At 54.7% G+C, this 14,999-nt stretch overlaps 1 protein-coding gene across 1 annotated transcript; it reads left to right on the forward strand.

Moving 5' to 3' along the window:
* Window positions 1-3,936: 3,936 nt before the first annotated feature.
* On the forward strand, window positions 3,937-12,964 carry SSC4D (scavenger receptor cysteine rich family member with 4 domains). Its single transcript, XM_022588024.2, has 10 exons — window positions 3,937-4,152; window positions 5,594-5,629; window positions 5,901-6,206; window positions 6,934-7,011; window positions 7,797-8,111; window positions 9,192-9,269; window positions 9,843-9,917; window positions 10,033-10,344; window positions 11,232-11,300; window positions 11,926-12,964. The coding sequence occupies exons 1-10, from the start codon at window positions 3,987-3,989 to the stop codon at window positions 12,240-12,242; spliced, it is 1,752 nt and encodes a 583-aa protein (XP_022443732.1). The 5' UTR covers window positions 3,937-3,986; the 3' UTR covers window positions 12,243-12,964.
* The last annotated feature ends 2,035 nt before the right edge of the window (window positions 12,965-14,999 follow it).

Consider the following 14,999-nt stretch of genomic DNA (forward strand, 5'->3'; position numbering starts at 1 on the left):
GCAGATGGTCTGCTCAGATCTCCCTCCGAGAAAGGAGCTGATGAGCTGTGAGGAATGTAGTCAGCTGACAGCCTCCGTTTGTAGCAGCTTTCGGATCTACTGCCGCCTTTGAGCCAAGGGCACACTATTCCCGGGCATCCCCAGCCAGTGACAAAGCATGGTAGGGAGGGACTTCCCTGATGGCCCGGCGGGTGTGGGTTCGATCCCTGGTCAGGAAACTAAGATCCCACATGCCGTGCAGCGTGGCCAAAAAAAAAAAAAAAGCATGGTAGGAATACTAGGGCTGGGCCATTTCTACCCTGAAGACCCAACCGACATAGGTTGAAAGGGTTTTCTGTTGTTTGCTTTAAATGACAGAAACCAGTTTGCTTAGAAGCCCCATGGGAAGGATCCAGGTGGGAAAGAGCAACTGAACACGGGAGAGAGAAGACCCACAGATGGAGAGAGGGAGGTCCCCGAGAAGGCAGAAGGAGATGGGGTCTGGACTGCAGGGGAGCAGTTCCTCAGGCCCGGGGAGGAGAGGAGGGCTGAGTGCGGGCATGTGAGGGGGTGTAGGTTTGGGAGCTAGGTGATGGCAGACCTCGTATCAGAGAATTTTCTTTTTCTAAGTAGGAAGCAAGATCAGGCTCCAGAGTCAGGGAACTAAGTCCTTCGAGGTTGTACAGGCTGTGTCTCCATTTTCCTCTCTTGGCCTCAGTTTTCCCATCTGCACGATAAGCAGCTTGGGTTAGACCCCTGATCCCCAAACTTGTTTGAGCCTCAGTAGATTTTCAAAAATACACTTTTGCGGGGAATCCCATCCCTCAACTGCTGGATCGGAATCTCTGGGGCAAAAGTGGTAGGGGCAGGAATCTGTTTATATTTTTAAGTGCACCCAGGGGTGATGTGAATGCACACCCAGGTTTGGGAACCACCCTGTGGAGGCTCTTAGGACCCCTTCAGCTCTGAGAGTCTGTGGTTCCAGCCAGAAGGTGCAGAATTCCAGCACAGCATTTGACTGAAGCTATAAACTACAGAGTAAACCACACGCCGCTACCTGTCACCTATAACTACAAAAGCGCCTAAGTGCCAAAGGTACCAGAACTTAAAAGGAACCACAATAAGGCAAAAAAATCAGCAGCAAAATCAGAGGTCCTGCCTACATGGGAAGCTTACCTCATGTACTCTGGCTCCTGCAACCAGGTTTCCAAACCCCCAGGTGGGATGGGCTTGGACATGGTCAAGGGGGAGTCCCAGGCAACGGAACTAAGGGTTGAATCAGGGCTGTCGCAGGAGAGACAGGGATGCTTTTGGCTGCCCTGCCAAGGGGTGGAGGCCTATCCAGGCCTTTCTGAAACCTGAACCCTGGGGTGGGGGAAGGGGGAGGAGGGGCTGCCTGGCCCTGAGAGTCCACGCCTGCCCCCCAACCCCAGAGCTCCTCCTCTGCCCGGTGCCCCTTCTGGGAGCTGCTCCAGACACTGCAGGCCACCTTCACTCTCCCTTTGCCTCCCTCTGCCCCTAAGGTCGGGTGGGGACAGGCTGGGACCACCAGCCAGCTCCATGGACGGGGGACTTTGCCTCTGCTCATCTCCCAGCTTTGGAAAGAAAAGAAGAAAGGTCTGTGTTGATCTACATCTGGGGGATCCTTCCCAGTCCTAAATTTCTGGAGGCAGAAAAAGTGATTTGACCTCGGACTGACTATAGAAGAAGGAACAGAAAGAGCCTAGAACCTTCCCCAGGTATGAATTCTTCCCTTTTGCTGGCGTGTGTGAGTGTGAATGTGTGTGACTAGTTTTCCACTGGACAGATGTGGAGTTGTCCTTAATGATCTCCGGGGCCCCTTCTGACTGCTTCAGTGCTGTGATTCTGCAGCCTTAACCTTCATTCAGTCTCCTTAGTACCCACCCTGTGCCAGGTGCTACCGTTGGGTAAGCCCTGGTCCCTGCTCTCGAGGGTCCCCAGTCTAAACCGGGAAACAGTAATCATAATAACAGCTACCACACTTACGGTGGGCCAGGCTCTGGGCTAAACTTTTTACAAACTTTAGCTCATGTATCCTAGCAAGAACAATTACTAGCCCCATTTTACAGATGAGGACAGCGAGGCGTGGCAAGATGAGCTCACACAGCTAGTAAGTAGATGGTGGAGCGGATTCTTGTAACCACTGTGTGTGCTGCCTGCCCTGAACAGTGAAGAAACAGTTCAGGGCAACAGGTGCACTGCTACAGGGTAGGGAGGGAGCCACAATCCACGAGGGCAGGGAATGGTTAAGCCTCATTTTGACCAAGGTTCCCAGGGTGTAAGGCAGGAGCAGTTTTGGGGACCAAGCTAGGAGCTAGAGATAAGGCAGGTTCCACAAGCCCCACTGAGAGCTCTAGGGTCAGCCAGGACTTGAGATCAGTGGCGGTCAGGATCGGGGGTCCTCCTCCCTCACTCCTGGGCCACGGTGGCAGGGGATAGAGAGGGGGTACTTCAGAATTCCCAGCCAGGTTCCCTGGGAGCTGTGTGTCCCCATACTCACAGAGCAGGCGCTTCCCTGACCTGGGGGGCCAGTGTTCCAACAGCCTGAGAGATGGGTGGTCCCAAGGCCTGGGAGGCAGGGGAAGGCCCAGATCACAGTGGATTTCCCTCAGCAAAGATTGGACCATGATCCCCCCCTCCTCACAGCTCTCGACTCCCATCTCCCAGCTGTCCCCAAGAACACAAAAGCTGATTATTCCGGGCCCCATGAATGGAGTATTGAAAACCCTGTGTCCACATCCAGATAGGTTTTCATCCTCTTCCCAAGCAGACTGTTTGTATGCCAGGATGGAAGCAAAGCCAGGGAAAGATGGGGAGGTGGGCGGGTGCGTTCCGGCTGAGAGGGGCACCCATGTCCCCCGGGAACCTGGGTCTCAGTATGTCCCAAACAGAACCATCTTCTAAACCAGCCGCCAACCATCCAATCATAGTCCACACACTGGGATGCTGGTTACATGGTGTGAATGTTTACTGAGCTCTGCACTTACGATTTATGCACTTTTTGGTTTGTAAGCCTCAATACAAAATTTAAAAAGAAATCCCAAATGGCATTTACTCTCCCAGCCCTATACCATTTTTGCATATTTGTGACTCGTGGGAACTATAGTTCCTTGATGTTTTTTCTTTTTTTAATTTTTATTTATTTTAGCTGTGTGGGGTCTTAGTTGCGGCACGCGGGATCTTCGTTGTGGCATGCATGCGGGATCTAGTTCCCTGACCAGGGATCAGACCCGGGTCCCCTGCATTGGGAGCGCAGGGTCTTACCCACTGGACCACCAGGAAAGTCCCTGATGTTTTTTCTTTAAATTAACTTTTTTTTTTCTGATTTCAATTAACTTTAGGGAATTCCCTGGTGGTCCAGTGGTTAGGACTCAGCGCTTTCACTGCCATGGGCCTGGGTTCAATCCGTGGTCGGGGAACTAAGATCCCGCAAGCTGCGGTGCAGCCAAAAAAATAAGATTAAATAAATTAAATTAACTTTAAAGGGAAACTTTATGTTGTTCCAGATAAATGAAAAGCCAGAATCCTTTGCCATAAATAGAAGGCAGTGTAAAAGAAAAAATAAATGAAAATGAAACAGTAAATGTCATCTATCTCCCCCCAAGATGATGTGGGGTGCCCCCAGTGGCACAAACACCCTGCTTTGGGATGTGCTGCCCTGGATGAAAAACTTTGAGCCTTTGGCACAGCCAGGCAGACCTGTCTCGGTTTGGGATCAGACAACCCTCCCACCCCTTGCTTTCATACACCCTCTGCTCCAGCCAGACCTAACTCCTCCAGCCAGACCTAACTCCTCATGAGGAGTTTCCATCTGTGTTTCTGTCCTCATCCTCCAGCTGCCACCTCCACTCAGAATACGAAACCCAAGTGGAAATGTCACGCCCCCACCCCTCACCGAAGCTCTACCTGGGCCCTTCCAGCTGGAAGAATTGAAGGGGAACCTTTAATTCCAGAAGTTCCAGCTGTGACTTCTCCACCACCCCTTAATGGGACCCTTGGAAAGGCCATCCACTGGCTGGACGCGTAAGGACACGGAGATGCAAGTTGGTCCCCAGCCTGATGAGAAGAGCAGGGGATGGAGGCCGGGAGACAGGAACGCTGCCCCTTCCCCCCTCACCCCTGTCCTGTCCTTCCTCCTCCTCTTGTCACTGGGTGAGTGCCCCCCTCCCCCCGTTTCCCCTTTCTGGCTCTGAGTTTTCCCAGTTGTAAAATTACGGTGGGAGGTGGCCTGTAAAGGAGGTGGTTTTCAACATTCCCTCCAGCTCTGACATTTGCCCAGGTTTGATGAAAGCTAAGGTCTGAGTTGGGGGAGTGGAAGGCTCAGTGCTAAAGGTGAGGGCTCAATGTACACAGAGTATGGGCAGTTAGGATATTGGAAACAGGCAAGGAGGGAAAGGGCATGGGCTCACCAATGGCTGTTGGAAAGCCAACTGGTGGAACAGATGCAATCAAACAGCCTAGGGACTATCCTAACTTAGGAAAGAAGAAACTGACCCTTAGTTGCTTCATCTGTAAAATGGGTACACTAGTACATGCCTCAGAGGTTGTAAGGATTCTTTCTCTGAGCTAAGGTATGTGGCTGTGTCTGAGAACTCTGTGCACAAATGAGGGGCTATTATGGGTATTCAATTTCCCATGCTAGGCCAGTTTCCCTCTCAGTCCACGTGCTCAGAATTGTATGGTGAAGGAGAGTGTGGCTGTCCGGGTTAGAATTCCAGCTCTATCTTTTATTTGCGGAATGGCCTTGAGCAAGTTACCTAACTTCACTAAACCTGAAGTTTCCCCTTCTGCAAAATCCAAGCTGCCTCATAAGTTGTCCTAATGAGTAAGTGAGTCAGGCCACATAAAGCAAAGAGCACAGTACCTGACATACACATATGTGAGAGCCGAACCAGAAGGACTTATACAGGTAAACCTTTGGGGGAAGTCAGAATGAATCCCAAAGGTAATTTACACACTTAAGGCAGAGCTACTGAGCACCTGGGGAGTAACAGGCTCTGGGCAGGGGGCTCTGGGGGAGACCGAGATGAGACAGACATGGCCACATCACCGGGCAGAAGGCCTGGAAAAAGGTATGTATATGGTGCCCAGGTATTCAGAGGAAAAGGAGAGCACTTCTAGCTGAGAGCTCCAGGAAGGCTTCCCATAGGAGGTGGCTCGATCTGCAGGGCTGTAATGAGCTGGGCTAGCAGAGGAGACTTCAGGGTTAAAGACCTGGAGACAAGACTGATGGGAGATTAAGAAGTAAGGAGAAGCGGATCAGAAGATCCTAGAAGACTTTGTAGAGAAAACTTAGGTTCTGGGACTCCTGCAGGAAAAGGGGAGTCTTTGAGGAATTCAGCAGTGGAGTGGGATAAGCTGAGCTGATATGTGTCTCAGGCAGATCTCTCTGGGGTGGCCCATGGACCAATGGGCGAGGGATGAAGCAAGGAAACCAACTGGGGCAGTCAGGGGCTTTGGAAAAGCAGGGGTAGTGAAGAGGAGGGGGATGATGGTGGGGACCATGGGCGGAGGAGGGGGGGCTGTGTTCCCAGGGCCAGGCAGCCAAGGGAGGGGGCTGAGGGGGCCAATGCTCTTCCTCACTCTGTTCCAGCCAGCGCCCTACAGCCCACCTCACTGCCCTTTCCAGGTAGGTGCCCCTGCCCCTCCCCCCTGCCCTCCCCCCTGCTCCCAAGGTACTCAGATGCTCAGACAGAAGACCCAGGGAATAATGACTAACCAGCCCTCCATTATTCTAGAGGCCCCCAAAGGGATTGCTCTAGTCTCCCCATTTTACAGAAAGGGAGAAATAAGTCCCAGGAGGGCCTGATCCCAAGGACCCCACAGCTTCAGGGCAAGGCGGAGGCACCCTCTAGGTTGGGCCCACTGATCCCCCTGTGCCAGCTTAACCCACTCCACAGAGCTGAGGCTGGTGGGGGGCCCGAGCCGCTGCCGGGGACGCCTGGAGGTCCTGCATGGCGGCTCCTGGGGCAGCGTCTGCGACGACGACTGGGACGTGGTGGACGCCAATGTGGTGTGTCGTCAGCTGGGCTGTGGCCTGGCTCTGCCCGTGCCGCGGCCCCTCGCCTTCGGCCAGGGCCGTGGCCCCATCCTGCTGGACAACGTGGAGTGCCGTGGGCAGGAAGCTGCGCTGAGCGAGTGTGGCAGCCGAGGCTGGGGCGTCCACAACTGCTTTCACTACGAGGACGTGGCTGTCCTGTGTGACGGTGAGCAGGACAGTCTGTGACCCGGAAGGGCAGACAGGCTGGCAGGCAGCAGGGCTTCCCAGCGGTAAGAATGTTCCAAAGAAGAAGACCGAGCCAGCAGCTGCAGTGCACGGTGCTGGGGAAGCGCCCCAGCCTGGCTGTCAGAGCCTGGGCCCCAGCAGTGCTCTGGCTCATTGTGTGACCTCTGCTGAAAACCAGCATTACTGCTTCCGTGGAGGGCCTTGATTATCCCAGCAGAGCCCTCTTCCCATTTTTAAAACCAGACAATTGGGGTCAACACTGGCGGTGAGGCCCGCTTGGTGTAGAGCTGCAACAAATCTCTGAGAGGCTTTGACCTTGAGAGCAGTAGTTCAGGTTTTCAAGAAAATCAGCTGGAGGGCTCATTAAAACACAGATGGTGGCCCCATGCCAGAGTTTCTGATCCTGCGTCTGGGGTGGAGCCTGAGAATTTGCATTTCTAACAAGTTCTCAAGTGATGTGATGCTGCTTTAAGAACTAAAAGAACTGAGAACCAAACGAAATCCTCTAAAGCTACTGCTTTCAGGACTCAGGTGGCCCTTTCTCCTCTCATACCCCAGATTTCCTAGTTTTGACCCTTTGTGTGGCCAGAGGTCCTGAGGGCAGGTACCTTAGGGGTCCATGCCCTGCCCCTCACATACCTGTGTTTGTGAGGATGGAGAACAGAAAACTCCATATTCTCCTCCCTTCCACCCTGCTTCTTTCCCAGAATTCTTGCCCACGCAGCCCCCAACAAGGAAAGTGTTAACGAGTAGGGCACCCCCTACAACTCCCCAGAATGGAAAAGGTAAGTAAAGGCAATGTGGGGGACCACCTGGGTCTTAGGAGAGGGATCCAGGGAGGAATATCCCAAACCCTACCCTAGGCAGTGGGAAGTGAGGGATTACTGATGGGTGAGTTTGGTCATTCCTTCATCCCGCCCTGCCCCTGCACCCCCTCAGGCCACTCACCATCTGGACAGGGAAAGAAGATTCATTCTAGTGGGATGATAAAAATAGTCAGCACAAGGTTGGAGAAAATAAGAGAGGTGGGGGCTGAAGCTTAATCTAATGGGAGAGTCCGATATTCACAGAAATGCTGATAATGATGTAGAACAACAAAATGAAAAGTTCCCTTAAAGAAAGACAGATAAAAAGGCAAGAAAATCCGGAGTCGGAAGAAGATCCCATTCATCAGAAATCAGGGAGGGTTTCCTGGAGGAAGAGTTGTTGGTGCTGTACCTGGAAAGATGAGAAGGCTTTCATTGCAGTAGTGTTATAAATGAGGAATCAGCACCTCCTAGATGGTTAGCAGAGCATGGATGGACAAGGGCAGGGAGGGTTGCTTTTAGGCAGGAAATGACACAGTCATAGGGTTCTGTCCTCAGATCCCACAAAGCACCCCCAATCTAGACTCTGAGGAAGCAGTGCCTTGGGGGTAAGTGGGTGAGCAGCTCCTCCTAGGTTTTAAGTCCTGGGACACCATGCACTGTGGGTATGCGGAGGGCCTGGGGCAATAAGGAAGAACTTTGGGTTGGGATGGGCAGCAAAGCCATGTGGGAGATGCTCCTTGTCCCCCCACCCCCATTACCAGGTGAGGGCAGCGTGCGCCTGGTGGGGGGCGCGGGCCCGTGTCAGGGCCGAGTGGAGATCCTGCACGGTGGCCTGTGGGGCACCGTGTGTGACGATGACTGGGGGCTGCCGGACGCCACGGTGGTCTGCCGCCAGCTAGGCTGCGGGGCGGCACTGGCAGCCACCACCAACGCCTTCTTCGGCTACGGCACGGGGCACATCCTGCTGGACAATGTGCACTGTGAAGGAGGCGAGCCCCGTCTGGCAGCCTGCCTGAGCCTAGGCTGGGGGGTGCACAACTGCGGCCACCACGAGGACGCCGGCGCGCTCTGCGCAGGTGCGGATTTCGGGGGCGGGGCCGGTGGGCGGGGCGGCGCCGAGTCCTGAAGCAGGAGGAGGTGGAGTGGGGCCTGGGAGGGGACCGGGATGCTGAGTGTCTTGGTGTTAACCTGAGCTCTTTCAAGAAGGCCCCCGAATTAGTTTTAATTTCTCAGTACTGCTCTAGAAGTGCCTCCGAACATCCTAGTAGACTCCACAGGTATGTAATACTGCAGTATTACCTAACCAATACTCCAGAATTGTCTAACAGTACTCCAAAAATGCCTTCGGAATTTTCCACCACTTTCTAAGTACTCTTTATGGAATACTTCAGAGTAAAGTAATAGTCCTCTAGGATCGCTCCAGAGATACTCCAGAATTCTCTCATTGACACCCAGGTATGTCCCCAGAATTCCCTAGCCATCTGTAATCCTGATTCTCTTATAATAGTAGTTCTTCTCACCTGGTCCCTCTCCCATACTGAGAGGTTTTCTGAAGTAGGAATAATAGGGCTGTTAATGGCATTTCACAAATGGACTCCATTCTACCAGATATAAAGTGCTTGCCCATGCCTCACAGCTAACCAGGGGGAATCATCCCCAATTTACAGATGGGAAAGCTGAGGCCCAATGAGGCAGAGTGAGCCCTGGCAAAGCCTCAGCTAACCTTGCTGCATGATCTTGGGTATGCCCCTTGCCCTTTCTAGTCTTATTATTTTATCTGTAAATGGGGATAGTGAGTTTTGTTCTGCAAGCCCCTCAGGACTGTGCATGGCCCTCCCTGTTGGGCAAGGCCTTCTTTATCTCCCCATCTTGGACACACATTGGGCTTCTGGGAGCACTGGAGAGAAATGAAAGCACATCTGTGAATGCCTGTATAAACCGTGAAGTGTACACCTAGGCAGCACAAATAAATTACAAGAACTGGCAAAGTGGGGCAGACTTCCTTGGACCCCAGTTGGGACTGAGCCCCCAGCTCTGAAAGTAAAATCTGTTGTCTTCTCCAGGGAGACCCTCCCATCCTCTCCGAGAGCCCAAGGCTGACCAGGAACCAGAACCTTGGCCTCTGACCCTGCTCCCTTCTCTGACTCCTACTCTAGTCCTGGGGCACCTGACTCTCACAGCACTGCCACCGTCAGGCACAAGAGCGGACTGGGCCTGGCACACAGAGCCAGAGGGTAAGGAGCCCAGCCCACCAGGCTGGAATGATAGGGGCAATGGTAGGTGGGCAGGGCTGGGAATTGGGAAGACTGTTCTGGCCTCAGGGGGAGGGGGCCCGGGCTAGCAGGCCAGGGCTTTTGGCCAGACGGTAAAGAGGTGGGTGAGAGAACAGATGAGCAGGTGGAGCAAGGGTGAAATCCAGAGCTCTGAAAAGTTCAGCAGGGTGGGAGGAGGCACTTCCTCAAAGCTCTGAAATAAAACTTGGGTTGGGGCTGAGGTTGGAAATTGAGAGGCCTTGTGAGAAGTGAGATATAACTTGAATGAAGGGTCGAAGTACATTTGCAATTAGGGCTGGACCTATCATTGGGATTGAAATTAGGATAATGCCTGGAAGTAGGGTTTGGTTTATTCCCTTCAAGCTTCCTGAGGACCCCACCACAGCATACAACATGGTGACTCTAGGATTGAGGCTGAGTGGGGTGCAGGTGTGGTAAGAGTTGGGGCATCTCAGTAGACGCGCCCTGTGCCCTGCTGCAGGCCAGAAGCCCTCTTTGTCCCCTTCAAATGCTCTAGATACCCTGTCTCTGCAGCTACAGGAGTTGGTGCCCTGCCTTCCAGGGAGCCGGCACTGTTCACCACAGCGGCCTGGGCGGCGGGGAAGAAAAGTAAGTGGCAGGGCCGGGGTTCCGTTGTGGGTGGAAGAGGGTGGGGCCGGGGCTCTGCCCGGGAGCCGATGGCCCCAGCCCAGCCCCTCTGGCCGCGGGCCTGTGCGCCCCGCAGGCGGGCGGCTGCGGCTGGTGGGCGGCCCGAGCCCGTGCCGCGGCCGCGTGGAGGTGCTATACGCCGGGGGCTGGGGCACCGTGTGCGACGATGACTGGGACTTCGCGGACGCGCGCGTGGCCTGCCGCGAGGCGGGCTGCGGGCCGGCGCTGGGTGCCACGGGCCTCGGCCACTTCGGCTACGGCCGCGGCCCCGTGCTGCTGGACAACGTGGGTTGCGCCGGCACGGAGGCCCGCCTGAGCGACTGCTTCCACCTGGGCTGGGGCCAGCATAACTGCGGCCACCACGAGGATGCGGGCGCGCTCTGCTCAGGTAAGGCCGCTGCAGGACCACGTATGCACGGCGGCACGGGCAGAGCCGAGCGCCATCTGAGGAATGGGGGGGGCGGCGGGGTGCCGAGGGCAGACGCTTACTGCGACACGGGCGGGGCCTGCTGTGAGATGGGCGGGACCGGCGCAGGCGCGTACAGAGGCGCGGGCGGGATGAGGCAGGCTCTGGGGAACGGGCGGGGCCTCGCGCAGGCACGCTCTGCGGCGCGGGAGGGGCGGGGTCTGTTGGGAAATGGGCGAGGCCGAGCGTCGGAGCTCGCCGAGGCACTACGGCGTGAGCGCCGCGGGAGAGGATTCACGCTCCGCAGACAGAGGCGGAGCCCACCATCGGCGCGCTCTGCGGCTGCGCGGCCTGAGCGGGGCCCGCGAAGGGAGCGCCCTCTGCTGCAGTGAGGGGCGGGGCCCGAGGTGAGAGGCCGAAGTCCAGTGGTAAAGTGTGGCAAGAACCTGTGACAGACAGGCGTGGCCGGGGAGGTTTTGTTCTGCTGCGTCAAGGACCCGAAAAACTGTAGTTAGCAGGGAGAGTTGATCAGCTTTCGGGGAGCAGCGTTTGACCCTTGGTGGGAGTCAATGGAAAAGGGGTGTTTGCAGAGTCTGACACATTTAAAAATGCGTCTCTTTATTGATTGCTTTGGGAATCGGTATTTTCGCCCTTGTTTGGTGTCCTGGTAGCCTTGGCCACAAAGGGTTCTGCTTTGGGCCCCAGGGTGAAAGAAGCACAACCCACGTTTCTGTACCAAGGAGCGGGGACCTATGAAGTCCTTTCTGACCCTCAATCAGTCCTCCCTTGGAGGGTAAGAGGTGACCTGGCCTCAAGGGACTTGTTCCCCAATGTGACAGCCACCTGTTTCTTTGTCCTTGCTGAGCCAGGCCCAGACGAGCTAGTCCAGCAGGACGGTGCTGAGACCACCCAGGTGCCCGCTCCTCGGCCCAGGGACGGTAGGTGTCCACCGCCCCTAAGAGTGAAGTGGAGGCATCAGGATACGAAGGACCAGATTTGGAAGGAGGTCACAGCCCGGGGTTACACAGCAGATTTGCACCAGGTCCTGGAGCCTTTGTCCTTCTGCGAGAGTCTCAGGCCTCATTAATAGAGGCATGATGTCCAGAAAGAGGGAGGTGGGTTTTAAGCTAGAGTCATCTAGAGATTTCTAGAGTTGGGACCAAAATAAAGGGATGGGCTCCTGTCCTCAGGAGAGCAATAAAAGAATTCAGACTTTAGTCTGGGGAGTCCAGGGAGGGGGGGAGACGATAATGATAGAGAGGAGCCCTGGGTCTGAGGTATTGGGATTGTGAACAGAGAGCTAAGGAGAGAGCAGACATGAAGCTCCCAGCATGCAAAGAGCGCCCCACAAAGGCTTGTGCACATTCTTCTATCTTGAGATGCAGTCTGGATGCCCATCTTATTTTAATCTCATTTGTCTGCCTTCGTCCAGTGGTTCCCAGGGCACTGCTGTGTCCCAAACCACCACCCTTTGCCTCCTCTAACTACCCCTTACCTGGCCTAGCTTGGGAGTGGCCTGGCCTGGGCCAGCCCCTTCCAGCCCCAGACCTTGTCTCCCCACAGGGCACTTACGTCTGGCCAATGGAGCCCACCGATGCGAGGGCCGTGTAGAGCTCTTCCTAGGGCAGCAGTGGGGCACTGTGTGCGATGATGCTTGGGACATGCGGGCAGCCGGCGTCCTGTGTCACCAGCTGGGCTGTGGCCAGGCCCTGGCAGCCCCTGGTGAGGCCCACTTTGGCGCAGGCCGAGGCCCTATCCTCCTGGACAATGTCAAGTGCCGTGGGGACGAGAGTGCCCTGCTGCTCTGCTCTCACATCCGCTGGGATGCCCACAACTGTGACCACAGTGAGGATGCCAGTGTCCTGTGCCAGCCATCGTGACCCAGCCCACTCTGCAGACCACTTCTTCTGGGAGCCTACTGTGGCCTGCCCCTCCTCCTTCAGGAAGTCCTCCTCCTGTGACAACTGCTGTTCACTCTGCCCTTCCCTCCCCTTGCCTGGGAGAGAGCCTGCCCAGATGGTGTAGTCCTGCCTGAGGGAGCCTGGCTCTATCCCATCAACTTAGTGTGTGACCTCACCTGTCATCACCTACTGTGGGCCCATTTCAATGAAAACTCCTACTTTCTGCTCAGCTAAAACAGAAACTGGTGGGAAGGGAAGAACTCCTAACTTTCCTCTTTGGTGGGACTCCTGTTACAATACCCTTAACCCAGCCTTCCTTAACCCTGGTCCAGGAGGTTCAGGTGCTCTCTGTAAATGGGGTATCTCCTTTCCCCCCACCCATCTGGGGATCCTCAAGAAGAGGGGAAGGCAAGAGAGGCCTACAGCTCTTACCTTAGACTGGCCTGGGGCTGCAGAAGGACCTGGGTCGTTGCCCTGGACTGCTCTGTGAGGGCCTGGACTCAGATGGTGCTTGGCTGGACAAGGGGACTGGAGGGGCCAAAGCAGGGACAGTGGCCCCTCCCTGCAGCTGGAACCAGCAACTCGATTTATGCTGCTCCCACCACAGAGCCTCCACTTTGCAGAAGCAAAGAGCCCTGGGGGCCTGTAGCCACCCGTTCATAGGTGCCAAGTCAATAAAGCATTGTCCCCCCTGTCTTTTAACCGAGGTCAATGTTTGGGCATAAGTGCGTTGTTTGTGGCAGCAGGGAAGACGCTGGTTAGGACTCTCTGGAGGAAACCTGCCTGGGGTGGAGGGCAGTTCAAGAGCATCATCAGAGAGCTTTCGGCGGGCCCATCACATCCTGGAAATGCTGACTTACAGTGTCAGGCCAGGAAGGCCCCTAAAGGGTCCCCTAGCCCATCCCCATTTTCCTTTTACATACACAGAATCCTAAAGGAAGGGGTCTGCTCAAAGGCACATAGCAAGAGTCACTAGAAGAGAAAAAATTGAGAGGAGGCAGAAAGGATGATGGAGGAGAGTAAAGCAGCATTGGGGCTTCCCCAGGGGCTGCTCTTGAGGTACCTCACCTGGTGCCCCAGGGCCAGAGGGAAGTGAGGGATCCTGCCAGAGCCTCTCTCAGCCCCCCAGTGGCTGACTTGCCAGTAGCAACTGTCTGACGTCAAACCCCCACCCTCCACATCAGCCTGCAGGCTCTGTATGAGTTTCCTATCCCTGCCGTAACAAATTACGATAAATTTAGTGGCTTAAAACAACAAATTTATTATCTTACAGTTCACGAGTCTGAAATGGGTTTCCCTGGGCTCAATTCGAGGTGTTGGCAGGGCAATATTCTTTCTAGAGGATCCAGTGGGGAATCCTTTTCCTTACCTTGTCCAGCTTCTCGAGGCTGCCTGCGTTCCCTGCCTGCTCACAACCTCCTTCCAGCCAGCATTGCATCACTCTGACCCCAGCGTCCATCATCTCATCTCTTTTTCTGATTCTTCTGCCTCCCTCTTCCATCCTCGAAGGCCCTTTGTTATTATATTAGGCCCACCTGGATAATCCAGGATAATCTCCCCGTCTCAAGGTCCTTAATTTAACCGTGTCTGCAAAATCTTTTTAGCTACGTAAAGGAGCATTTTCACCAGCTCCAGGGATTAGGACTTGACCTCTTGCGGGGGGGGGGGGGGGGGGGGGGGGGCGGGTGCGGGAATTATTCTGCCTCCCACAGGCTCCAAACCCAAGTCCTGGCTGCCAGCCAAAGAGTGAGGCAGACACTTAAGCTCCAAACTCCATCAGCTCTTGGCAGTATTGGTTTTGTCTCCATTTGTCAGGGAGCTCTGTGACCCACTGTGTCATTGGAGGGATGAGGGCTGGAGGAGTGAAAGGAATGAAAATGCTTAAGAATTCAGGGAGTCGGGGCAGAGGGACAGGGATGCTGTAGCTGCCCTCAGCCCCTAGACCTCAGTGCAGCACACACAGATTCTGCTTAGCCTGTGGTCATTGCCACTCCAGCCACATCCACACTCGAGTGTGCCTCTCCATTGTCTTGAGATGTGTCACGGCTTCCCACCCCTGGACTCCCCTTCCCCATCTAAACAAAGTGCTTTCATCAATGCTCAACTAAAGGGAAGTATTAGCATCCCTTTTTACAGACAGGGACAACTGAGGCTCAGAGCGGGGAAATGACTTGTACAAGTTCGCAGAGGAGACCCAGGACCAGAAGTTAAGATTCTTGATGCCCATTACTGGGCACCAACATGTCCAGTTCTTCCCCTTCCTGGCATGTGGTAGATTTGTACTTCCCTGTCCTCTTGAAGCGAGGCATGGCATGTTGACACGCTTTGGCTGATGAAATGTGAGTGGAAGTATCCCCCTCAGGCAGAAGCCTTCAAGGACCCAAGCACTGTCTGCCAAGTTCCTTTCCTTCAAGGTGACCAGTGACATTCCAGGTGGTGGAGGCTCCATCAATCTGGGTCCCCACCTGGAGAAAAGCTTCCATTGACTCAAGATGGGCAGGTAGAGTGAGTGAGAAATCTGAGTTTGGGGGTGGTTTATCATAGCAGCGTAACCTAGCCCATCCTGAGTGAGACACTGAGGCTCCTAAATTTTTCTCTGTCCTGTGGGGCCTACCTGAAACCTGTTTTCCAGACAGTTATCAAAGCTGTTCTGCTGTCTGTTTTCTGTGGTTCTGTGTACACTTTGGTGTTCTGTGGGCCAGAGCCTACTGGGTTTGGGAACATGCAGATAAATAA

This window comes from Delphinapterus leucas, chromosome 15 (genome assembly GCF_059928025.1).
Source record: "Delphinapterus leucas isolate spDelLeu-1000000601 "Yukka" chromosome 15, BTC_Dleu_Yukka2, whole genome shotgun sequence".
In the NCBI taxonomy this organism is placed as follows: domain Eukaryota; kingdom Metazoa; phylum Chordata; class Mammalia; order Artiodactyla; family Monodontidae; genus Delphinapterus; species Delphinapterus leucas.

What these genes read in the sequence shown, in the direction of transcription:
- SSC4D (XM_022588024.2), top strand. Translation starts at nt 3,987, where the DNA reads ATGGGACCCTTGGAAAGGCCATCCACTGGCTGGACGCGTAAGGACACG. An exon ending in CTGGCACACAGAGCCAGAGG is followed by an intron (nt 9,270 to 9,842) that starts GTAAGGAGCCCA and finishes CTGTCTCTGCAG; the next exon opens with CTACAGGAGTTGGTGCCCTG. An exon ending in CTGGGCGGCGGGGAAGAAAA is followed by an intron (nt 9,918 to 10,032) that starts GTAAGTGGCAGG and finishes TGCGCCCCGCAG; the next exon opens with GCGGGCGGCTGCGGCTGGTG.